Source organism: Salarias fasciatus, chromosome 3, assembly GCF_902148845.1.
Source record: "Salarias fasciatus chromosome 3, fSalaFa1.1, whole genome shotgun sequence".
NCBI classification, from domain to species: Eukaryota; Metazoa; Chordata; class Actinopteri; order Blenniiformes; family Blenniidae; genus Salarias; species Salarias fasciatus.
In genome coordinates, this window is record NC_043747.1 from 7324876 (window position 1) to 7349855 (window position 24980).

General features: G+C 45.8%; 1 protein-coding gene across 1 annotated transcript; it reads right to left on the reverse strand.

The window, feature by feature from the left end:
* Window positions 1-268: 268 nt before the first annotated feature.
* On the reverse strand, window positions 269-8475 carry znf219 (zinc finger protein 219). The gene is made up of 3 exons (XM_030121068.1): window positions 6117-8475; window positions 5779-5925; window positions 269-2812 (listed from the first exon to the last, which is right to left on the reverse strand). Exons 1-3 carry the CDS (start codon window positions 8473-8475, stop codon window positions 1674-1676), a joined length of 3645 nt encoding a protein of 1214 aa, XP_029976928.1. The 3' UTR covers window positions 269-1673.
* Between the last annotated feature and the right edge of the window lie 16505 nt (window positions 8476-24980).

Here is a 24980-nt window from a genome sequence, read left to right on the forward strand (position 1 = left end):
GAATCTACTTAAAGCCACACGAGGACACAGTTAGAAATGACAACCAAAAGTGACAACTGCCATTGAAAACAAAAAAAAAAACAAAAAACGTTTGGTCTATCCATATAAAGTCCAAATAAAAACAACTACTTTGGGAACTCAAACGTTTGCACAGTGCTCTGTATAGACATTCCAACTAGTCTTAGCTCACAAACATTATAATCAATATTACCTATATTGATAACCTTTTTCTGTAAGCATCTTCAAATGAAAATAAACAAAAGTATGCTTTTTTTTTCTCGTCTTTACAAAAGCTACACATATTCTACTGGGATGTCTATGCATTTGTTAGTGTTTTAATATTTACTTCTACCATTGTCTTTTCTTTTCTTATCAAAAAAAAAAAAAAAAAAAACAACAACAAAAAGCAGAAGAGAGGGAATCTAGTTATCTAAAAGACACCAAAACCCGGGAGGACTGCGTGTTCCTCAGATTTCAGTCCCGTCTGGCAGCGACACTGCTTTCTTTTTTCTTCTCTACCTTGTATCTTACTGAATGAAAAAAAAAAAAAAAAAAACAGAAAAAAAAAACAGAAAAAGAAGAATTTCTCCGCTTCTTGACACAGTTGCTTCGTCTCAGTCTCTGTGAAACGCTGCGTCAGCTGATTGTGTTCGGGAGCTCGGGCGCCGCCTCCCGCTCGCCGTCTCTTCTTCGCTGACTGTGACCTTGAGTTGCCTTTGCAACCTCGAACCCGCATTCGCAACCATTTGTAAACACTGAATTTGAACCGTGATCCCCTTTTTGATTGCTTGGCCTCTTATCACATTATATGACCCTTTTTTTTAATGGTTTTTTTTGTTTCTTCTGTGGTTGTTTGTTGTTGTTGTTCGCTTTTTTTTTTCAATCAGCTACAGTCTTTGCCAAAGTCATTACACCGCCATGTAGCATTTTCTTTCACAACTTAACTATTCACAACACCCTAGAACCACTTTTAAACAAATATATTGTACTTAAATCGTCTTAAACTGTATATTCAGATAAAATGAGCGACCTCTTGACGACACACATGGACAGGCACTAACTGAAAATGGAAACCAGAGATGATCAGAGACGCCTCCTGTCGCGGAGGACAGTGTCGGACAAACACTCTTCTGACGGAGAAGGCAGTGAGACGTGGTTTAAGAACGGCGCGCGGCCCGTCGCCGTGACCTTACGCCTTAAATTACCAGCGGAAAGCTCAGCTGGGGTTTTGCTGCTCGGATGTTTTCGAGGCCAAACAAGCGCCGCGGCGTGAGGCTGAAGCTAAAAGTGTCCCCCGCTGAGAGTCCGTCGTTTCAGTGGAATAATCACATGACAGTGGAATGATGCCGGATTGCGTTTTCTTCGCTTATCAAATCATTTCAAAAAGTCATCTGTCTTGGGAATGATGTCTAAAAAAAAAAAAAAAAAATAAGAATTGAAAAAAGTTGCCTAAAAATCCTCAAAAGAAGCATCCAGGCTCTTCTCTCTGGGGGATTTGCAGTAGGCAGATAATGCTGGAGTGGTTTTCCCTCCTTTTATACACCTTCAGTTTTCTAAACTCCTCGTTGGACTCCGTTCTCTCTGGAACACTTTCGGCTTGATTCTTCAGATCGGTTTGAAATGAGGCTGATAACACTGATCCAGACTCTCTCGTGTTAAACAGTGAGAAAACTTTAATCTGTTAAGACTCGTTCGTCGTCTTCCATCAGGGTGTTGGAGCTTAGGGCTGGTGAGAGGGTCAGGGACATCCTCAGGTTTTGGTCTTGTGAGTCCTCCAGGCTGCTGTTCTCCTCAAACTCCTCCTCTTGCTCTTCCTTCTCGTCCTCCGTCTTCCCCTTGAACGCCACGCCGTCTTGTACATTCGCGGGCAATGAGGCGGCGGAGTCCAGAGTTTCGTCCAGCTGTTCCGCCATGTGCTCGGAGAGCCCGTTGGGGGTCCGGGCCCGAGAGGAGGGCCACTCTCCCAGGGGGGTGTGGGCCTCAGACTCGCTCAGGCGCCGCCACGCTGGCAGGGAGTTGAGGTCGGAGCGATCCTCCGGTAGCTTGGTGGACTTTGAGGTTGATTCCTCATCCAGGATGGTGGAGGAGCCCCGCTTGCGTCTGGACTTACTGGTGTGGTTGACCTGGAGGTGCATGGCCATCAGCTCCGCCGACGAGGTCCGGAACGGGCAGAACAGGCACTGGCTCAGTTTGACCCCCGTCGAACTGTCCCCTCCTCCGTCCCCGCCTTCCTCTTCCGGTCCTCCCAGGCCGGGCGACGTGCGGCGAGATAAATCCAGGGGTTCAAACCCGCCCTCGTGGGTCAACGGCGCGGGTCTTTCATTGTCGCTCGCTGGTTGGACCATTCGGCTTGTGGTGAGGGGCTTACGCCGGGACACTTTGGGGGCCTTTGGTGGAGGAGATTCCCGAACCCAGCCTCTTTCCATCCCGCCTTGGTAGAGGGCGCCCATCACCCCGGACAGATACCTGTACTGGGTCTCCAGGTCAACATCCCTCAGGGCTGCCAGGGCCTTGCGGTGGTCCCTCTGGTCCGGGATCCCCAGGAGCCAGGACTGCTGGCCGGGCCGGGAGCCGGGCGAGTCGCCGGGATTCCGGTTGACCGGGCAGTGGTTGAACTGGGACCGGCGCTGCTTGAGTCCGGACGATCCAGAGCTCAGGCTGTTGACGGCGGACGCCAGACCAGACGAGGAGGAGTTGGAGGCGGCGGATAAGGCGTTGCGCTGCTCCCTGTGGTGCCGCTGGAGGTGGTATTTCAGAGAGCCGGACTGAGTACCCGCGTAGTCACAGTGGGGGCATTTGTAGGGTCTCTCACCTGGGGAAAGACAGCATCAAGTTAAACAGACTGCAAACATGGATGTGCTCACTTTCACAGGTCCACAGCATGCTGTTCAGATTTAAAACCGACTTTCAGCTCTAAACAGTTCAAGATGGAAAACATAAAGATAATGTTTATTTTTTAATCATACTGGTCTTATGGCTCGAGATCAGGGGTGTTAAATGTACGGCCCGTGGGACAGAACTAGCCCACCAGAGAGTCAAAGCTGAACCACAAGAGGAAATTTGGCAGTTGTGAGAAAGAAAGGCATTTACTGCAATATACTTCTTTTTTGAACACCAGGGGTGCGCAGGGGTATAAGTTATAGTCTGTGAAAGGGTAGTTCATTGAATGATTTTTTTTTTTTCTTTCTTTTGCTCTTGCTGCTCTTTATATTTATAGATTATAAAGCAACTGTTCTCTGGTCCGGTCCACTTGAGATCAAATTGAGGTCAGATTTTCTGGATGTGCTCTGAAATCCAAATCTCTCTAGAATTTACACTTCACCCATGACTTATTCAGAGCTCGGTTCAGCCCACAGTCCAAATCTGGAACATTTAGTGGAAGTCTGTATGTTTTTAACGTTTTGGGTTCCTCTTAACAGAAACAAGTCAATAACTCCACAATGAAGCTGCCATTTCATCTAAATGAGCGGAAACGCCACAGCCTTCATCTACAAGCCACAGACACATCTTGTCAGGCCGTGCTGAGCGGGAGCTGCAGTTACATCGATTCGAAGGAAGATGGCGGCCTTTCATTACCGATTAAAAATCACACAGCTGTGAAGGATGAAGAGGATGATGTAGCATTTCAACAGGGACTGAACTGCATATGTAAAGCTCCAGGACCTGATCGAGTGCAGGCATGGACCAGCCGCCAGGAATGACGACATGAAAGTATCGCAGGGCACTGATATTCCTACGAGAGCGCGATAGAATACCTCGGCTTGAAATCAGTGACCATGTGGCGTTCGCTTGATGCAACAGAGTCCGCGGCTTATGAGAATGAAAGCTGTAGATGATCATGAAAAATATGAAAGCGGCGTGATAAGCCGTGCCAGCTATAGATGAGTAATGATGATGGCAACACTACAAAGACTTCATTAAGTACATTTCGGCTATTGTCTTCTTGCTGGAAAGACTTGGATAAGCCCCAGTTACCAGTTGCTGATGATTGGTGGCGTCTAAAAAATGGAAGAGGGGTTTTTTAATTTTGATCAAATACATCAAGCGAAGGCAAATAATAAAAAAAAATGACAATGACTCATGCTGATAAAGTCTTATGAATATGGATCATTAATTAAGAGCGTGAGTGAGTGCTGTGAGAGATCCCAATTTTCATTCAAGTCCTACTCAATTGTCACCACATACTCAGTTATGAGGATTTAGAAAAAAAAAAATCTTTTTATTCTGCTTTTTTGTCTTTGAAACCTGTTAGAGCCTGGCCTCGACAGTCAGAATAATTTAGTCAGGATTAGAGGTGAAATTAAGAGAAATGATTAATAAAAAAAAAGTCTTGTGCGAGTCAAAGGCAGAAGATATGAAAAATGCACAATGATATGTACCAGGTTTACTCTTGTTCACTGTTTACACATGGAGACATTACTGAAAAGTGGCGTTGGGAATAGAGCAGCCTGAGGCCCCGTTCACACAACGGCTCTTCAGTGAAAACGCGTTTTTACATTTTCATATCTAGAATGTTTCGTGTTTAGATGTCCAATGTCCATTTACACAGAAATAGCAGAAATGTTGAAACTGATACAGCTAGCAAACAGATTGCAGACAGAGTTGGAGCATTTGTGATCAAGTTCTACCTTGGGAGCCATTTTCTAAAACTTGTGCTTTCAGGATCAGCGAGCATCGTTTTCACTTAAATGCTGTCGTCCAAACGGGGCATAAAAGCTTCAGTTATCTTAGGTGTCGTTTGCACAAAGTTTTCAAGAGAAAACAGAAAACCTGTGTGCCGGTTTGGGTGCTTCAACAGCTGAGACCCTGAAACAGCAATTGTTTTTAAAAAAGTCTCCCAAGGTGGGATTTTTTTGAAAGATCTCCGACTCTGTGTCCATGGAAACACAACTTTTCTGAAAAGCTGCTGCTGTAGTGAATAGTTGTTCTGCACATCCGCAAATCCATGGAGAAAAACACTGTTTGCCTCCAGACTGTCGTGACTTCCAGTCCGTATTCTCCTGGGATCTGGTCGTTTTAGGGTTGACGGTCATAACTATCCAGCTGGGTCGTCTCTCCGTACGGATGTCAGTGTACTCGCCAGAGTTAATGTTTACAGCATACTGTTCTCTGTGTGCAGGAGTGTGGTTTCATTACAAAAACTACCAACAGCGCCCGCTCACGACCTGGCAAGCTAACTCCATCATTTCAGCTTTTCTGCTGTTTCTCTGTCCCTGTGATTAGCTTGTCTTGACGTGTCTGTTGCTGCTTCTTCTCTGTTAAATTAGTTGAAATCTTTTTAAAACTGTGACAAAATCCTAATGTTTCAAAGCGCACAATGACTTATTTTAAAGAGCTACAGAAAGTCGTATGTTTTTGTTTGAGTTTGAGCTATACAGGTTAGTTTAGAAGAAAAGGATGCCCTTTTAATTAGCAGGAATCTGAAAAAAAAAAATGCTTTTTTGACTTTCAGTGGTGGTAGCGTTACAGGCTAGGTGGCAGAAATAAGCTTTCCCCCGTTTTAATCCCTGGAGCGGCTTGATTTTTTTCTCTCTCTCTCTGAAACAATTGTTAATATGCGCTGAAGCAAGGCACTTAAGCAAGAATTGCTCCAGTGGAGCTGCTCAGGTGCCTTCAGTAGAGGGCTATGATTAGCGCTGGCCAGCTCTCTGGGGGTGAACATGTAAAAAAGAGCACCGGAGCTCTGTAAAAATCCAGGATGCTCAGTGAAACCTTTCCGGGGATTTATAAAGGTTAGAAAAGTAAATGCGGCTTGTTAAACTCACAGCAGTGTCTCACCTGTGTGAACTCTCAGGTGCACTTTGAGATGGTGTGAAGAGCGGAAGGCTTTCCCACAGTAGGGGCAGTCTTTTATCCCTCTACCACGCACTCGCTCCCTGGTGGGAACTGATGGTATGGAGGAGACTGCTGTCAAGCCATTTTCTCCTGCAAGTGTGGAAAAACGTGAAAAAATATATAAAGATGACAGCTGGTGTGAAGCGCCTCAAGAGAACGTCTATTTACGATTGAAAGAAAGTATGAAAAAAAAAACACACTCTTGTGATAATGAGAACATTACTTGCAGGAAAACAAACACAACCCCATAAACGAAACAAGAAAAAAAGCAGTTGCGATACCTTTGTAGCTTGAGATGGCAGAGTGAAACCCTGTAGCTGGTCCTGCTGCATGTGATCCGCTGCTGTTCAGCTTCGACTCCTGCCTCACTTCTCCCATTTGTTGGGATCCTCCACCGTGGAGCTGTGCTTCCTGCCTCGCTTCGCCGCTGCCTCCTCTTCCGAACGCCGCTCCTTTACGGCTGCCGCTTCCCTCTTCCTCGCCGCCGCCGCCTCCTTTCTGGGGCCTCTGGCTGTGAACGCGAGCATGAACCACCACCTGCTGCAGGCTGCGGAAGAGCTTTCCACAGTCTGGGCATTCCCATGGTCCTCCTGTTCCTCCCGTCTCTTCTCTGGGATCCAGGCCTCCCAGATAAGCTCTGACCTGGTCGGCTTCCGTGATGATTGAACCTCGACTTTGGCCTTGCTGCTGGCCTCGCTGATGAGGCCTCTGCTGCTGCTGCTGCTGCTGCTGCTGTTGCTGCTGAGCGACGGCCAGACTGCGAGCCACGAGCTGCCACCAAGTCGCCTGCTCGCCTCCCTCTGAAGCTGCTGCTGTTCCTTCACCTGTGCCCCCTCCTCGAGTTGCTCCCCCTCCTCTTCCGGATTCGCCTCCTCCCGAGCTGCCACCGATACCACTGCTTACGCCATTGCCCATCTCCGCCACCTGAGCAACGGCTTGGAGTCTCTCCATGCAGCTGGCCCCACTGCCGTCGTTTGGCAGGCCCAGGTAGCTCAGGATAGCTGATTTACTCAAGCCCATTCCAATTCTGCCTCCAGTTTCTCTGTCAGATCTTTGTTGTCCACCTCTCCCGCCGCCTCCTCCTTGCTGAGCCAGAAGAAGGCTTGAGTAGAGGGCATTGAGAGACTGATTAGCAGAACCTTTAGGTTGATGTTCAGCGCCCCCCAGTCCCCCGGGGGCCACCAGTCCAGCCTTTAGGCCAAGCTTATTGAGATGAACTTTCATGTGGTTTTTGAGGAACCAAGGCTCCTTGAAGCCACGGCCACATACCTGGCACTTGTGGTCCAAGGAGTCCTTGTGCTTTCGCATGTGTCCCTTCAGGAACCAAGACTGTGTGAATCGTTGTCCACAAGTGTCACAGCGAAATGCCGGCAGTGAGGAGGACGCAGCCGCTGGAGCACCTGACGTCACCTGCGGGTTGCTGGGAGGCGGGGCGGGGGTATGGGTCGGCGTGGGCACCGGGGTGTCAGGGGTGGCAATGATGGGCCTGGAATTGAAGGCCGGCGGCAGAGCAGGTGCCTCAGGGGACGGGTGGCACTCCTGCAAGTGGGATGCCAGGCTCTCCTCTTGGCTCGCAGAGAATGGACAAAGAGTGCATTTGTACGGGTTGTGGAGGATGCGGACGTGGCGAGCCAATTCTGAAGCTGTGCGGAATTTTCCTTTGCAGGCATGGCAGCGAAACGTAGGCGCAATGGAAGTGGATGCACTTTCCCCGAGGGCAGAAGAAAACGGAGAGGTCACAGACACTGGATCCTCTGTGAGAGGAGGGGTCAGGGGTGTGCTGTCATCCAGCAGAAAGCTTGAGTGCTGGTCGGTCTGCAGGTCGTCATCTAGACCTTTCACGTTACCGTTGACGTCCTCCTCTTCTGTGAGATGCTGGATGAGAGTGCCTGGAAGTAAACGCTGGTTTGGATGACTTCTGTGACTCAAGTCTTTGTGGTTCTGCTGGATTTTGAGGTGCTGCTTTAGGGGAGCAGAGGGGAGTCCGGTCCGGTATAAGGCTGAAGCTCGACGGTCTCGGTCCAGACTGTGAGCTCGCGCATGTAAAGACAAAATGCTTTGGAAGCGAAATCTCTTCCCACACACGTGACAAGGAAACTTGAGTGCGGGGCCTGAGGAAGACCCCCCGACTCCAGGCACGGCCCTGGTAACAGTGTCCTTCTGGAACAGCTGGAGGTCCAGCTCATTGCTGCAGTTTCCACTCTGTCCTGAAGATAGGGCCAGCTCCAGGGCGCCATACCCAAGTATCGGCGCTGATGGCGTATCTGGTGGAGAAGAGTCTAACAGAGGGCTGCACCCAGCGTCTTGTCCTCCACCTCCGGGGAACAAAGCCACTGCCGGTGTCGGGGACGGGGGGTCTCCATCAAGCCCGTCCTCATCATCGACCTCATCACCCTCTTGATGATTGTTGTCACTGTCTTCGTGGAGGGGGAACGGAGAGAGGGGGAAATAAGGCGTGATCTCCGGACTCTGGGGGGAAGGTTCAGGGCTGTGGATGGGCAGAACGATGGGGCTGCTGGGCAGCGAGAGCTGGGTGTGAGGAGAGGAGGCCTGGGGGCTGTGGTCCAGAGATGGCAGCGTTGGGGGAGACTGGGGCGGCTCACAAGAAAGCGACAACACACACTCTGGTGGAGAATCCATCCTCTGTTGGTACAAAACACACACAGAAGACAGAAGAGGATTTAAAGTCTTGCATCACTCCTTTTTAGAAAAACAAGATATAATCTATATGTCTTCGATCAGTAGAGGGTTACCAGCTTCGTATGCGGCGTTATGCCATTCTTCACTGTTTTGGCTGAGAGGGGACGCACAGCAGTGGCAGCCTCCTTCCTTAATTTTCTGGGGACAAACACAAGCAAACAAACTTAATGAGTGCATGATAACGAAAAGAAAGACTTCACTTAAAATATCTTATTTGCAATCAAAAATCAAATAATTGCATGCACTTGAAGTTGCTGCCAGTTAAAAAGAAAACACATTAAGCTCATTACCAAAGCTATTATCTAAAGACTTTAGGTAAATTAGCAATATAAGTATCAGCATAAGCATGCTTCTGAAAAATCGAGCAGTGAACTGCAGGTAACGGAGTTTCCCGAGAAAGGATTAAAAGCAATTTGCGCTGATATGCTTTGAATATATTCCACCTTCAATGCTAATCGCAAAGAATCAAATGCATGCTCATTATGGCATCGTTTTGAACATGTTTTTAATGCAAGTACATGTTTACTACAAAGCGATTTTTCATTTGATCTTCATTTACTCCTCAGCCAGCGAAGGCGTACTCATGCACTTCAATGTGTAACAGGTGTGCACCTGTTCTGCCTCCTGCGTGCGTTCACAATACACTCCGGCATACTGTTAGCACATATGGGATGATTAGCCGGAGTGTGAGCGTGCATCGGTGTGTATCTGCGTGTGTGTGTGTGTGTGTGCGTCGGCGTGTGTTTTTGAGGAGTTAAGGGCACCACCACAGGACATGAACTGTCCCAAACAGGATGGGCGCGCAATGTTTTGACTTCCCCACACACCCTTCCTGTGCACTCACACGGTAGCAGCTTTTCACTTGACTCACACACACTATGCATGCACTTAAACAAAACAATATTCATTGCATTTTCTGCCTGGGTGTGGTGGCATTCACTCCTACATTGCTTAGTCATGGTTACTGGTTTGAATATTTCACGAATGTAAGCTATTTCCACTGTTGTCTTGACTGTACAGCACAACCGTCACCCCAGATAACAGAGTCAGCTAAAACCTAGACTGTGATATACAGCATATTGGACACACAAGCACTTTGGCACCCGCACTCACACACACACACCCACATATTTTGAACGCGTAGCAGTTTGGATCAGTTTGGCTGGCCTCGTGCACGCGGGTATGTGTTGTTGTTTTTTTTTTGTTTTTTTTTCTGTCCATCGTTTGGTGGAGTTGAGAAGCGAGCGCGTTCGCCCACAACAAAACAAAAGGTCATAAATCACTGTGGCGAAAAAAACAATGGAACATCTGTGCTCGCAGGTGTGTCGCCCATATTTTGGTCGACGCCGGTGGTATGTTCACATATGTGTTTATACGATCTGCTGGATCTGTGTGCGTCTGTGTGTGTGTGTTGTGTTGTGTGTGTGTGCCTGAATGACAAAGAGATTCTTGTGTAGCCAGTTGACATTTTAGCTCAGCTATGACTCACAGGGATATCACACCATATCAATCACATACAAGACACACACACACACACACACACACACACACAGACAGAGTCCTTTCCTAATCCTCCATTATTGTTCTTTTTCTCCCCGTCTTCCTTTCCCTTCTGTCTTTCTTTCTCTCCCTGATTCATACTTCTCCCATCCCCCTCTCATTCTCTCGCTCCCTCCCTCCGTCTATTATTCACTAATTTTCTTTCATTCTCTCTCTCTCCCTCTCTCTCTCTCTCTCTCTCCCTCTTTTTTCTCTCCTGCAGTGTTGCCAGTTGGCAGAGTGCCAGGGAATGCTGATATCAGCTGGTAGATTGGGCCCTGCCAACATGGCGAAGAGCAAAAATGAGAAAGGAGGCAGACAGACAGAAAGAAAGAAAGAGAGAGAGAGAGAGAGAGAGAGCGAGAGAGAGAGACAGAGAAACATACAGTGCAGTTACAAACTGGGCAGCATTAAAAAAAAAAAAAACACTGTCAGAAGCCATGTGAATGAAAATGATTTAATTTGATTGCCAACATGGTGTTGAGGGGAAACGGGTGAAAAAAAAACAAAAAAGAGAAACAAGAAAGACACAGACGTGCAGGAACAGAGAATAGCACAGATATCAGAGTGGCGGAGGAGCAGGCCGGGGCATAACATGAAGAGAAAACAACAGATTTAAAAAGCATTTGAAAAGTCAACACACAAATGTACATCCAGACAGAGAGAGAGGGCGAAGCGGAGGGGAATGGCAATCTGGGTCTATCTGCAACTGTGTTAAGTCTGATGGCATTATCATATGAATATCAGCATCACAATGCATTGTTCCACCGTGACGGTGGCTGTCTCCAACCACCGGCCCTGTCATGCCAATAAAGAAAATTTGGATAGATGGAGAGAGCGAGATAAGGTGCAGCAAAGGATGCAGGGAAACGTGGGGGGCTGGGGTGTTGGAGCGAAGTCGACTGAGGGGACGAGGATCGGATTGGAGATCAGGTGGAGCAGAAGCGCATGAAGCTCAGGTGTAAATGAAGCTAGAAATGCAGTGAGGGGAGCAGTCGGCTGAAGCACCTCCGGACACCCTGGGAGGGGCGGAGGTTCGGAATGGATGCCGTCCACAAACGCACGCGGAATGGATTGGCGCGGGTTCTCAACAAGACGTCACGTTGAAAGGATGTGAACACCGTGATGCGGAAGGGAAGAAATCAAATTTGGAAATGCATCATGCAAATGCATATTTAATGCCAGGTGCGAACGGCGTGAGAGGCATGTCGACACCTGAAGAAGAAGAAGCACGCAGTAAAAAAAATCAACTTAAAGTGGACTGGCGTGCACTTTCCAATTCTTTTTGTCATTCCTGACCCATAAATCTGTGGCGTTTGTGTCGGGGTGTAATGACACCGCAATGCACGCCGTAATGACAGCCTAAAAGCACGCTGTCCTTGTGTTAAGCATCGCCACGATGTTGTCATTACAGTAATTGCAGTCTAACTTTGAGGGGTAATTGATTTTAGTAGTCAGTTACCTTCAGAGGAAATCTGTTTTAATCACAGAGATCACTGAGCTGCCTTTCTTTTTTTAGACTCTCCGCCTTTAAATAAAAAAAAAAAAAAAAGGCTGCGTTGTTTAAATACTGATAACTTCTCCTGCAAGGTGTGTTCAGAGGAACCGGGGGGAAGACGGGGGGGTCTGCTGAGTCATACATCACATCTCTGATAAATAGTTGCCGAGGGAGTAGGAGCACAATGTGTTCAGACAAGTTGGTTTTTCTTTTTTTAATGTCGCTGTGTAAATATCCACAGTTTTACCGTGAAGCCAGTTTGTGCAGGTTCGCACACGCCGGCGAGCTACACGGCGAGCTACACGTCCTAATTGTAAATATCAGGGCGTGAACACCTATGTGTGTGTGCGTGGGTGTGAGCTCGAAGCAGAGTATCCACTCCGCTTTAATGAGAGGAAATGTGTGTCATATATTAAGGAGGTGTGCCACCGGTTTTCAACCTTTTATAACCAAACCATACTTGCAATTTCTTGCCAGGATTTGCATAATTGCGTCTGAGAGCTCTTTGTGTTGCCATGTTTCCCACCTTTTCTTTGGACTGTAGATGTAAAACTGTCAAAAAAAGGAAAAACTGGCAACAGTTTGACATGATTGTTTATCTTGATCTTGGTCTTTCGCGACCTTTCCTGACCTCTTTGCTGGGTCTTGACCTCCAGACGCTGAACTCAACGCTGAGGATTACCTTTGCACTGGTTTTTTTTGTCTGAGCCTGTACATGTGTGTGTGTGTGTGTGTGTGTGTGTGTGAGTGCTTTCTTTTTTTGGTTGCATGTCCTCCTCCGTGTGTCTAAAAATAGGCAAGTGCAAGTTCGCAGGCCTGGGCCTCAGGGCGCAAAGTAAAAGCGCCTATCTGGAGGCTCTGCCAGTGTCCTTCTTCACAAGAGCATCTTTCTTCCCGCTGCTTTGCTCGAACTCTCATGTGATGAGAGGTGAGGCGTCCCTCGGGCGTACCAGAGACTGACCGCAAGAAAAAGAAAGGAAAAAAAAAAAAAAGGGAAGATGTGTGAGCGCGAGCAGGAAGGAAGCGAGGGGAGTCCGCTCTCTGTGCGGTACGGTATAATTTGGCCCCGTGGTTTTTTTATCGCGCTGTCACGTGGCGAACTTCCCCACAGACGGTATTCATTTCCTTCACTTCACCTTTCCCTGAACCCCTCCGCTTCACTCCGACTTCTTCGCCCGGCTCCCGACTCGCTCGTCTCCAGCACCGGCGGCGATAAGAGGGGAAAGTCTCCCAACTGCGCAGATGTGACTTGTGAATTGGCTGAGCGGGAAAAAAAAAAAAAAAAAAAAAAAAAGCTATCTTTTATGTATCATCGGGGTCTTGGGATGGAAGCAAAACGGCTATCAAGTGATTCACTGCAGGAAAGCGTCAAATCGTGAAAAAGTGAGGCGGGGGTGACCTTCATGAAAGGTATTTTAAAGCAGGTGAAGGAGAAAGTATCAGAAAAGACTTCTGAGCTGAGAAACCACAGTAAAGCTCCCCTTTGACCTTTGACATAGAATCAGAAAGGTGGAGAACCTTTGGATTCAGTCATAACCACTCCATCTCCTCTCTTCTCTGAATGAATCCCTGGAGAACGTGGACTAACGCCGAACTGGGCGACGCTGTTGAACCTGCTGTTTGCCAGATCCGAACCGGATTGGGTAGACCGTTCCACCTCATCCAGGCAGCGGATGACCCGTCCGATTCAACACCGGATGCAAAAAGGCCTTCCGGTACAGACAGACGACCGCCTGCTGGGCTTGAGACACGACGGGCGACGAAAACCGGACCGAACGGTGACCTCCTTGAGGAATTCTTGTATCTCTTCCGTCACACATGTGGACCCCTGCAAGAGTCTTACTATAGAGGAAAATAGCAACTCTAACAAAAGTAACGGGCACCCGAGGGAAATCTGCAGAACGTGTGTTCTCTTTCTTAGTAGCACCTTGCTCCACCGGCGATATAAATACATGCAGTTATATACGGGGCGTCTAAACCGAGATTATCACCTTGATAAGCTGGACGGATCGGGAAAAGAAGTCCGAACGCTTGTTTGATCGTTCTTGTACATGGAAAAAGCAGCACAAACAGTCGGTCCGACTGTTTGTGTTGCTTTTTCCATGCACAAGAACGATCAATAACCGTTCGGAGGTGAGCGTTAATGCTGAACCTGGAATTGCCATTGTACTCTTGAGCCACCTGCTTCCATTGCACCCCATCCTCCAACCTGTTTCCATCCACCCAGGGCGAGCGACCCGTCCCCTGCCGCTGAAAACCGGCCTGCAAACTTACCACAAGTGGGAAAAAGAGAAAAAAAAAAAGAGAAAAGAAAAAAGTGGCATACTATTTAAGTAAGACCCTAATGCTCTAAATACAGGCTAATCCTGAGCAGCCAGCAGAACTCTCAACAGTCTCAAAATGTCACAATGCAGTAGATTCTCTCTAACTGAGGGCAAGCAGGTGCCTCTCCCGCAGCGCACTAATGACCCAATTATATCAATCAGAAGCCTTGATTGGTGCTACACTCCTTTCCCTTTTACTCTCTCTCCCTCTGTCTCCCTCACATACAATCTTGTTCCCAAGAGCCACCTGGATGGGGTGTATGTGCCCCCTCAAGTACAGTACAGTATGTACAAAGATGGAAAGTAGGCGGCATTGATGGCGGCAGAGGAGGAGGAGGATACTACTTGAACACAACAAGCAGATAGAGGTCTGAATGAAGCAAAAACCATTAGACCCTTTTTAATGTTGGGCCAGTTTTATATTCATTAGTACAGCTGGTTCCTGCTCTGAAAGGCTTTTTTTTTTTATGTCATGAGTATTTTAATTTTACATAGACTCATCACATGCGCATGCAGACAACCTGTAGAGGTGTCGGACGCTAGTTTTACAAGTGAAAAATAATTCTTTATTCAAAAAACTGTAAAGGTTTTATTAGTTTTTGATCAAGTTTAGTGGAAATTACCTAAAAGAAAATACACATTTTGACACACTTTAATATTTTTTTTTTGCATTTTAAAGTTACTATATAAACAGATTCATGATAAAAATGATGCCAAACTGGGTTTAGGGATCCTCCAAAACATCCCCGATTGTAGGACAGGCAGGCAATGTCAACCTACTTCCACTGTGCACACTGTGCTCTCCAGAGTGTGACATTTTGGGTGGATTTAAAAATAGGGCATTTCAGGATCCCTAAACATATTCCATTGGATATAGAAAAGGCGACGGGAGTGTCTTTGGTCAACCCAGATGACACGTCTGCGCCTTATCTCAAGAGGAATTTCCTCCTCGCCCCTATGATGTGCGTCAATAACGTGCAACCATTTTCAGCACGCTCTTTCCCCTCTTCTCTCTCGCGGCCATCTCAATTAGAGGCACATTAATGAAATAAATAACCGTCAACAAACAATGCACTAATAAACACCCACGCTTGGAAACGAGATTAAAAAGCCTCTCCGCCTCGCGCGGATTGCGCACAAAAATCCCGCTCGCCGAAGGGGAAGAAAGGAGCGATTAAAAAAGGCGAGGAACAGTGAGGATGTAGTTTGTGGAAGTCGGAGGGTGGCGTGTGTGTGTCATGTCAGCCTATCTATCGCTCTCTCCCCTGCTCCATTTTGTTCTTAAATTTTCTATACAAAAGATTAAGGGAGGGGAAAAAGACGAGGGAGAGGACGGGAGGAGGAGGAGGAGGAGGAGGAGAAGGAAGAAAAAAAAAAAGTGCCATCATGGATTTCATCTTGCCAATCTCCCACCCGACATCAGTGCCGACCTTAAAAAACGCACATTTTTTAGCCGGAGAGCGAGAGAGAAGGGGGAGGAAAAAAAAGCTGCAACTTATCCGCGCGGAGCACAATTTGGCAGCACGCGCTTGGCTTCGCGGCCACACTTGCTTAACGCTACTTTCTCCGCCGGAGGTGATGTTAGGACATCTAAACGGCTTGTAGTAAACATTGTAGTAAAAGGAAGAAAGGAAAAAAAAAAAAGGTGGCCCGAGTCGGTGCGATTATTTAGAAACAAGAAAACCCACCGGAACGCGGAACGTGCATGCGTTTTTTTGCGCATATCCCCCCCTCAACATACAAAAAAAAAAAAAAAAGAAAGGGGGAAAGTGGCGGTGCTTATCTCGAAAAACCAACGCACAAACACAATGCCTAATGTGTGTCCAACAAAAGAATTAGTCCGGCTAATCGCATCCACCTACGAATTACGCTCCGTAAATCAACTTGCTAACATGCAAAAATCCACTTTTACGCCTGGACAATATGTCTGCGGCTTATCGACAATCCTCCGTTACGCACCAACAACTTGTCCCTGGTTTTTCCTTTTTTTTTCACATAAAACCTACTTTTTATTTTGGTGGTCGCTTCTCTGTTTTTTTTTTTATACACACCAGAGGAGGTGAACAGGAGGGGGGGGGGATATAAAGAACGAAAGAACAAACTGAGAAATAAAGTGGTTAGTTGGGGGGAGAACTTGGTTGAAGTTACGTGGTTTTATGTCAGAAATGCATCTCTGGCCGCTCCGAGTGACTTTTCCTGCACTTGCAACCATTTTAAAGTCGCGTTTCGTGTCGGAGTCGACTTGTTTCAAGTGTCGGAGCGAGCGTTTCCCTCACGAGCGAGGCGGAAAACAAGGCTTTTTAATCCACATTTGGATTTTTTTTTTTAGTTTTTTTTTGTCATGTCACCGCTTGAAGGAGGTGGAGAAGCAGCGGGGGGAACGCTCGCGGACTACATGCAAGTCGGCCACGCGCGCAACATACATTCATATACATACATCCACCGGCGTACATACATGACACACACGTAAAGTGTGTCCGGAGCGCGCGGCGACATACGTGCATCATGCCAGTCACTCACAGCAGCGCGCGCGCGCACGCACACACACACACACACACACACACACACACACACGGAGTCAGATCACATTAAAAAAAAAGAAAAGAAATAAAACATAACAACTATGTTGGCCATTATCCCGAGTGTTGCTCGTGCTGAAGAAAAAGAAAAAAAGAAAAACAAAAAAAGGGGCAACAACAGTCGCAGTAAATTCACCAATTTTGGAAATGTTTCATCACCGGTGTTTCGCACCACGGCGCATAAAAGTGCACATGTAAACACAGAGGTGGCCGAAATATAAGTAGATAAATGAAGATATAGGATATATGTTGAAAGTAAAGACTCAGTGTACTTACGGGAGAGGCGGCGAGGAGATTAATGACACGACACGTCATGATTACGTTTCACTTGAATTAAATACATTACGAGTTGGGAAAAAAATGGAAATCAGGGTTGTATACAAGCATACGCCGTTTCCCCCTCCCTCCTCCCTCTGTTTGGTCACCCTCTTCTCTCTCTCTCTCCCTCTCTCTCCTCCTCCTTCTCCTCCTCCATCTCCCTCTTCTTTCCCTTCTCTCCTTTTCTTCTTGCCTTTTTCCCCCCCATTTATTGTACAGGAGTGAGTGAATAGAGGGAGAAAGCGAAAGGAGAAGTGGGAGGGAGAGTGATGTAGGTTGGAAATGTTAATTATAATCTCAGCACGGGCACCATTTTACAACGCTGTCATCTCTTCACATTTGTATCCTAAATATGGCATCTGGGGTGGCTGGGAGCTGACAGTTAAAAAGACATTTTTTTTTTTTTTTTGGGGGGGGGGGGGGGGGAGAATGGGAAGAAGTGGAAGAAGAAAGTTTCATGCCAATTGAAGTGTGATAAAAGTGGTGACAGGGGGGCAAGAGGCAGCCTGCATGGGGATGGAGGGTGTGTGTGTGTGTGTGTGTGTGCGTGTGTGTGTGTGTGTGTGCCACCCCGGAAGAGCATGGCCACAACTGGCCCCTGTTGGGATGTGGAGTTCACAACATGAGGCTCTGTGACAAATAGGAGTCCCTCGGGAGGTCTCCAAGGGGTCCCCGGTGGAAGTGAAGTCACATGGGAAAGCACGCTTCGGCTAAAGCGCCATAGAGCCAGAAGTGTAAAAGAGTAGAGCTGTTTCAGTGTGTTTCAGTGGCAGGTGCACAGATCCAACCAGTAAGAATAATGCATTTTATTTACCAATGCCTTTCAGGACACCCAAGGTCACTGTGCACAATACGGTTAAAAACAAAACAAAATATCAATACCTATAAAAGAAAACATCCATATTATATTTATGAAAAATATGGCCAAGGGGGAGGAGATGGATAATGAAGAGGATGGGACCCAGGACAGAGTCCTGAGGGACGCCGGAGGAGAGAGGAGAAGGACGGGATCTGCACCAGTTCACCACATCCTCATTTTGATAACATCACCACAGTTTATGTCTCATTTGACATGTGACCTCCTGCGTCACACCAACTGTTTTCCTGCTCTACTGCCTCTAATCTCATCTGTAAAGTCTTTCAATGCCAATAGACACGGGGTTTTTTTTTTCCGCTCTTTTTCATCAGAGTAGCCTCAATGTTGCATGCTTTATCACAAACACTTATCAGATGTGCTCCATCCTGTGATGCTCAGTTTCAACATAGAGCTTGAACCCTATGTAACTTCCTGTGAAAATAAAGAATTTAATAAATGAAGATGTATTTGAGGTGACTGTAAATCAGGTAAAACAATTCTGCAGATGCACAATTTTATAACTTTGTTACTTTCACAATGAGGTTTCTGGAGGCAATATATGAACATCACTAATTTATAAATTAAAATGTGATTACATAACAATGTGTCTAAATGTTAACCTGTCTGACTGGTACAAATTTAGCCACCTTGACTCTAAACTTGTTTCGTGTTGTAATACAAGTTTTTGCCACAAGATGGCGTGTCGAGTCAGTCCGAAAAGCAGAATGAGGAAATCTTTGGCTTGTCTGAAGGCTTCAGCCACACTGTGGTGTAATTTGAAGGCTCCAACAGCAGTTTCAAGCAAAAATGGAAAACTTTAATTAAGTTTTGGGGATGGGATTGCCGACAAAGGCTCCTGAGGTGGAACTTTTTTGAAAACGAAAAAACTCCATCTCCATGGAAATGGGGGAAATGCGAAGTTTTTTGGAAACGCCATTCCCGTGTAAACGGACATCGCTTTCAAACTGTTGCCATGCATCCGTGAAACATTTCAGAAGACACGACAAACAAGCACGATCCATTTATACACCAGTGAAAGTACCGAGCAAGAGGAAGAAAAGTGGAGGAAGTAAGAACCAAAACAATGGATGCAAAGACAAACTGGCAGTGAAGTGATTCCACAATATCACCCAATATACATATGGAGCGAGAGAGAGTAGAAATATGACGTGACAACACTGTACATGATTAATTGGCAAGCTTCCTCACTTAAATAGAAATACAGAACAATACATATTTATTTTTGAGGGATAATCTCAACCGTGGTTTCCTTCCATTCATTCGATTAGTCCGGGTTATTTTGAGCTGTCCAGGGTGTACTCGTGCAAAATGTCAGCTCAGATGGTGTTCCAACGACAAGCCTGAATACATTATGTGAGAAGACAGGAAGCAGGGTTATTTTAGAAAAAAATAATAATAATAATGTGTACAGTGTGGCTTCAACCAAAGAAAATCATGACTCAAGCCTAAGAAAGTGCCTTGCTTTGATTCCTGTATCAACATGCAAAGGAGGTTTACAACAAAGAATGACTTGCCACCATGTTTTTTTAGGAACAGCCCTCCTGACCTGTGGATAACAGGTCACGTTGAAGCCTCAATCAAATATTGATCAGCATGCAGGCTCGCAGATGAATGTGAAAGTGTCCTGCCTATAGCGATACTCGCCGACAATGAGAGCACGGCATGACCAGGCAAATCAAGCTTATTTAGAGATCTAAAAGAAGCTATTCTTGTGATATTCGTGGCATTGATTGTCTTTGACCTAGTTGTTTTATTATCATCCATCTTTTAAAGGCCTACCAGCTTTATTCAAGGGGGAGAGCTTGAGCCGATTCCAGTTTACGTCAAGGAAGGACACAGCCCGGACTGGTTAGAGGTCACGCTTTCATAACTCACATCTAGAGTCCACAACTAATCTAACCAAGATTGGTTCAATGATTAGATACTTCTCTAGCGTTTAAGTAGCTGTTCTGTTTTTACTTTTATATGATTGGGGTCATGCGAGGCTATATAGGTCATCTTGGTTTATGGTCATGCAGGAACTACTCCTCATTACAGCAAAGTTCAATATATCAATAGTTTTACCTATGATTCTAAATGGAAAAGCAATATAAAAGTGATAAAAGCGGAACAGAACTGAGGCACATAATTGTTTTGTATACTTGAACAGCACCATAGAAACACTTAGAACCTTTTTGGAATAATGAAGTTCACTCATCTGATGAAGACAGATCTTACTGCCTTCCTATGCTGACTTTTAAGTTCACACAGTATTTCCAAAAACTGTAATTCTTTTCTCATTGCAGGTTTTTTTGTTCACTTTTACTTGAAACCAAAAAACAAAACAAACAAACAAAACAAAAAAAAAACGAGCACCATCTATCAACTGATAATGCAAAAAGAGTTTTGTTCTTGTTTAAATGCACAACCTGAACAAATAAAAAGTCAATTTCTAATTTAGAGAGTAAAGAGAGAGAGAGAGAGAGAGAGAGAGAGAGAGAGAGAGAGAGAGAGAGAGAGAGAGATGTTGGTGGCAGCTTTTTTATTATGCTTGGTTGGTCTCCATCTGACCCTGTTGGTTAGTTGGTGGGTTGGTTGGTTGGTTGGTTGGTTGGTTGGTTGGTGGATTGGTGGGTTACATGCTTGATTGGTGGGTTGGTTGGTTGGTTGGTTGGTTGATTACATGCTTGCTTGATGGGTGGGTTGGTTCATTGGTTGTTTGCTTGCTTGGTGGATTAGTTGGTTGGTTATACGCTTGCTTGGTGGGTTGTTTGGTTAGTTACGTACTTATGTAACTTACGCACTTACTTGATTGATTGATTGATTGCCTGACTTGTGCCAACGACACACTGGATCATGTTTGGTCTTCAGCCTCATGATGTCAAACTATCCTTGTAGTATCGACATAAAGTGTATTCAAGTTTCCCTCTTCAGTCAGTCTTCATGTAATCAGTTTTCACATATTCTGCAAAGTAACTTCATTTGGTTTATTTTCAGAGTTCATACAATATATTATTTTTTAAAAAAAGCATCCCTTTGACAGGCTTTAGAGTCAAAGGAACGACCTTGAACAAGCCTTGAAAGTACAATGATTGCTCTGTGAGTTTTCCATCATGAATGACCACTTTTCACAGTTATTTCAGTCCACGGCTTTTCCACTATTGTAAAACTGAACCAAGAATTGCAGTTCAAACATTTAATCCCACCAGGAGAAGTGAGAGCTGTACACACTCAACCATGTGCAGTTTTCTTTTTTTATTTTGTCCAAAACTGATGCCAGCATGAAGAAAAGGAGGACAACTGGGAGATGATGACTATCTGTCTGCACTTTGAGGATCTCACAGAAAATGTGAGAGGATTTCAAGCTATTTCATTCAGGGGGAATCCAGTAATGAGGACATCCCAGACTACATTAATTAGATTCAGACGGATGGATGGATGGAAAACAAATGTTACTTTTGTATTACATTAAAAACACTTCCAGAGCTGCTGTCTCTCTCTGTTGCGCATTGAATCAATCAATAGACTTAACCTTAGAATTAAAGGTTGATATACAATTTTCAAAAGTAGTTAGCGGTTACTATTTGACTAAACCCTTACATGAGAGCTTTGGGTAATCCTGACAGCAACATAAGAGACGTCCGTCTGTGAATACCAGTGGTGTTAGCCGGCATTAGCAGCATCTATCAAACACTACCGGTATGAGATCTGCCCGCTGCTGTCTGCATGTCGCTCGTTTGAGAAGTTACAGCATCTTCCCACTGCAAATTCACCTCGATCTACTGAACCAGACATCATACTGGCTCTGCTGAGAGCTCAGCAGCACAGAAATAATACAGAAAGGCCACACTGAAGGCAACAAAAGTAACAGAGGAGTTACTTTTCAAGCCATTTCAGTAACTTTTAAAGAATGAATAGACTCACCGACTTTCCACAGCCTTGTAGACTGGTCAGTTATAACTTGTAGCTTCAAACTGTATCCTACTAAAGACAGTTTCCAGGAGTAAAGTTCGATGCGGTGGGTTTTGATTTAAGGCTGAAATTTAAAGGTGAAACATGAACTTGATCTTTACCTTCAGCCTTTATCAGAGAGAGTGGAATACGTATGTCAGTCTGTTTAGCACAGAGAATAACAATGCTCATCACCGTGTGTTATTTACTCCAGTGTCTCATTTCTAAATGCGTTCGGCTCTCCTCAACAATGGAGGTTCAGTGAAAACAATGTTCAGAGGTAACCTTTCCTTTCGCGTGTTTGTTTTCCTCCAACATATAGAGGAAATCGGATAATTATGAGTGTGGATGTCTCCCGGTTTACAGGCCTGAATTTGAGCATTTAAATGTGATGTGCATGCACACGCTGTGTGTGTGTGTGTGTGTGTGTGAAGGTAAATGTTGGCTGCGAAATTCAAATGTCTTTGCTGACGCAGAACATATCTCCTGGATCAGCCATTGTAAGCCTGCTATTGTGTATCTGAGAGTGACTGACTAAGTCTGTGGCATATGTGCAGTGCATGCTCGTCTCAGTGTGTGCACATAGTAAATCAGCGTGTGTGTGTGTGTGTGTGTGTGTGTGTGTGTGTGAGGGCACATTTTGCACGTCAGCAGGTTATATATGTGTATACAAGTGCATATATGTATGCATGCTCTGTCTGCTGATGTTCCTGCAACTGTACTCCATCTGTGTGTGCGCGTGCGTGCGTGCGTGCGTGTGTGTGTGTGTGAGTGTGTGTCTGTCGGTGTTTGTGTGCCTGAGCTCGGTACATATGTGTACGTGTTTGCGGCTGCCACAATGGCATCATCACCCGCCCCTGACGCTTTGATTGTTTTCTCCGCCGCAGCAGAAATGCACCAATTAATATGCAGAGAGTGAGTGAGACAGAGATGCACACGCACACACACACACACACACACACACAAAACAAAACAAAACAAAAAAAAAAAACTGCCGTGAGGGAGGGAGACAAGGAGGGAGGTGTGATAGAGAAAGGAGTGAGGGGGGCAGAAGAGATGGCACGGAGAAAGGAAAAGAATAGGGGAGATGAAATGAAAGATGAGAAAAGTATGTGTGTGTGAAGGAGAGAGAGAGAGACAGAGCGTGAGGGGGGGGGTAGAGATTGAGTGAGATAAGGGGCGAGGGTGGATGGGGCTGGGGCAGAGACGGAGGGACTGAAATCTGATAGATGTTTGAGGAGAAACAAGGGAAAGGAGAGGAAGAAGAAAAGAGTGAGGGATGAGACCGGGGGTGACGGGGGAGAGGGGGTGGGATCAATATGTACATATTCAGTGAGATATGGTGGGAAATCAATTGCAAAAAAAAAAAAAAAGGGGGAGGAGGAATTGATTTGGGGGGAGGAGGAGGAGGAGGGGTCAGGAGGAAGGAGGGAGGGAGAGAAAGGAGGTGATGGAGGAGGAGGCGGAGGAGTGCAGAGGTGGAGTGATATGTGGCTACGGCTGCTGTCCTTTTTGTCGCAGTGTCAGGGTATTGATACTGTAATACACCCCCCCACACACACACACACACACACATGCACACACACACACACCCCATCACCCCTCACCCCCCATCACAATGGCTGTCGCGGCGACGCCTACTGGCACAATGCAGCCACAATACTGAGGGCACTGAAGCATCTCACACACACACACACACTCACACACACACACACACACACACACACACACAGAGCAGGCCAGAGAGAAAGAAAAAAAGGAGGAGGGAAGGAAGGAAGGAGGAAAAAAGGGGGAGGAGAAATATAAGGAGGGAGAGGTGGAGATTAAGAGAAGGGGAGGAAGATGGATGGAGGGACAGAAAGAGAGAGGGAAGAACAGAGGTGGAGAGGAGGGAGGGAGGGAGGGACGTGGATTGATGGAGAGACAGGAGGAGTGAGGGAGGGAGGGAGGGACGGAAGGAATGAGGGAGGGAGGAGGTGGAGGAGAGATACGGTGGGATAATATTACATGTGTAAAATGCTGGAGGGTGTGTGCCCATAGAAACATGTTTAATGGCTTTTATGATTGCAGTGAAGGTTGTGTGAGGTGTGTGTGTTGTGTGTGTGTGTGTGTGTGTTTTTTTTATAGACGGGGTGATGTATGCAGTGCATGTGTGCAAACAACAGGGCATTTATGTGGAATCGGTGTGGATATATGATACTCATGAGGTTAAGTTTTATATATACCTACGTCTAGACAGTCCGTTGTATATGTATATATGTGTGTGTGTGTGTGTGTGTGTATGTGTGTGTGTGTATGTGTGTGTGCGCATCTGTATACCCATGTCTAGACAGTCTGCTTTGTATGTACATGCACACAGCTTCCTGTATATGTGTACATGCATGTACATACACATACACATATTTATATGTGTGGCCTATATCGACACATATATTAAGAAAAAAAAACAAATTGTGTTTAAATGTAGCACATATATATTCAAGCATTCAAAATATAAACTCGTAAACACGTGCACAGACTGTATAAACACAGACATGTTATGTGCAGTTGTGTGTGTGTGTGTGTATACACAGAAGTGACATATAGACGGTTCTTCTGTTGTAATCAGTGGTGTTTTATAATGTTATGTTAATCACATGCACTCATTTCCCAAAAAAGTTTATATATTCTCGGCATATTTCGTTTCCTGCCTGTGAAAACCGCCAATCTTCAAAATGTGACCTTTTCACGAGCTCAGAAAAAAAACAGACGTTTTCATGCATTTCTGTTCTTATCGAATGTTTTTTTTTTCCTCCCCCCCCCCCCCCCCCCCCTTAAATGATTTGCACAACTTAAGAAGAGCACATAAAAGAACACGCCATCCTTCAGGTTATCTTCGAATTTCAGGATGCGTGAACGGCGACAACACAATTTTATGTTTGTTGTAATGGAATTTCATCGATTTTCACGTTATACCGCATGTTGTCGGCGGGGAAAAAGTGAGAGGAAAAAAGAAAAGGTGATGAATTGGGACGCCACACGGTGACAATAAAAGCCCGCAGAAATCATCCCGCCGACCTGAAATCAGCGGCGGCTGTTTGCATTCCGGGCTCTGGTGTCGGATTGTCCCTGTGTGCTTTAAATCATCGGTGTCAAAACTTGAATTCGAAGCAGAGGAAAACATTTGACACTGAAGGGGGAAAAAAAACAAAAAGAAAAGAAGAAGAAGAAGAAACCCAACAACACACACACTGACTGCTCTGACCTCCCTTCGCCAAAATGTCTGTGCTGGCATATTACTGTATCTCCCCCCAACATGCACTCTCATTTACAAAAGGAACGCTTGGCTGGCTGCCTATAAGTCAGTTTATCCGCGTGAGATGACCAACGTCCCTCTTTCT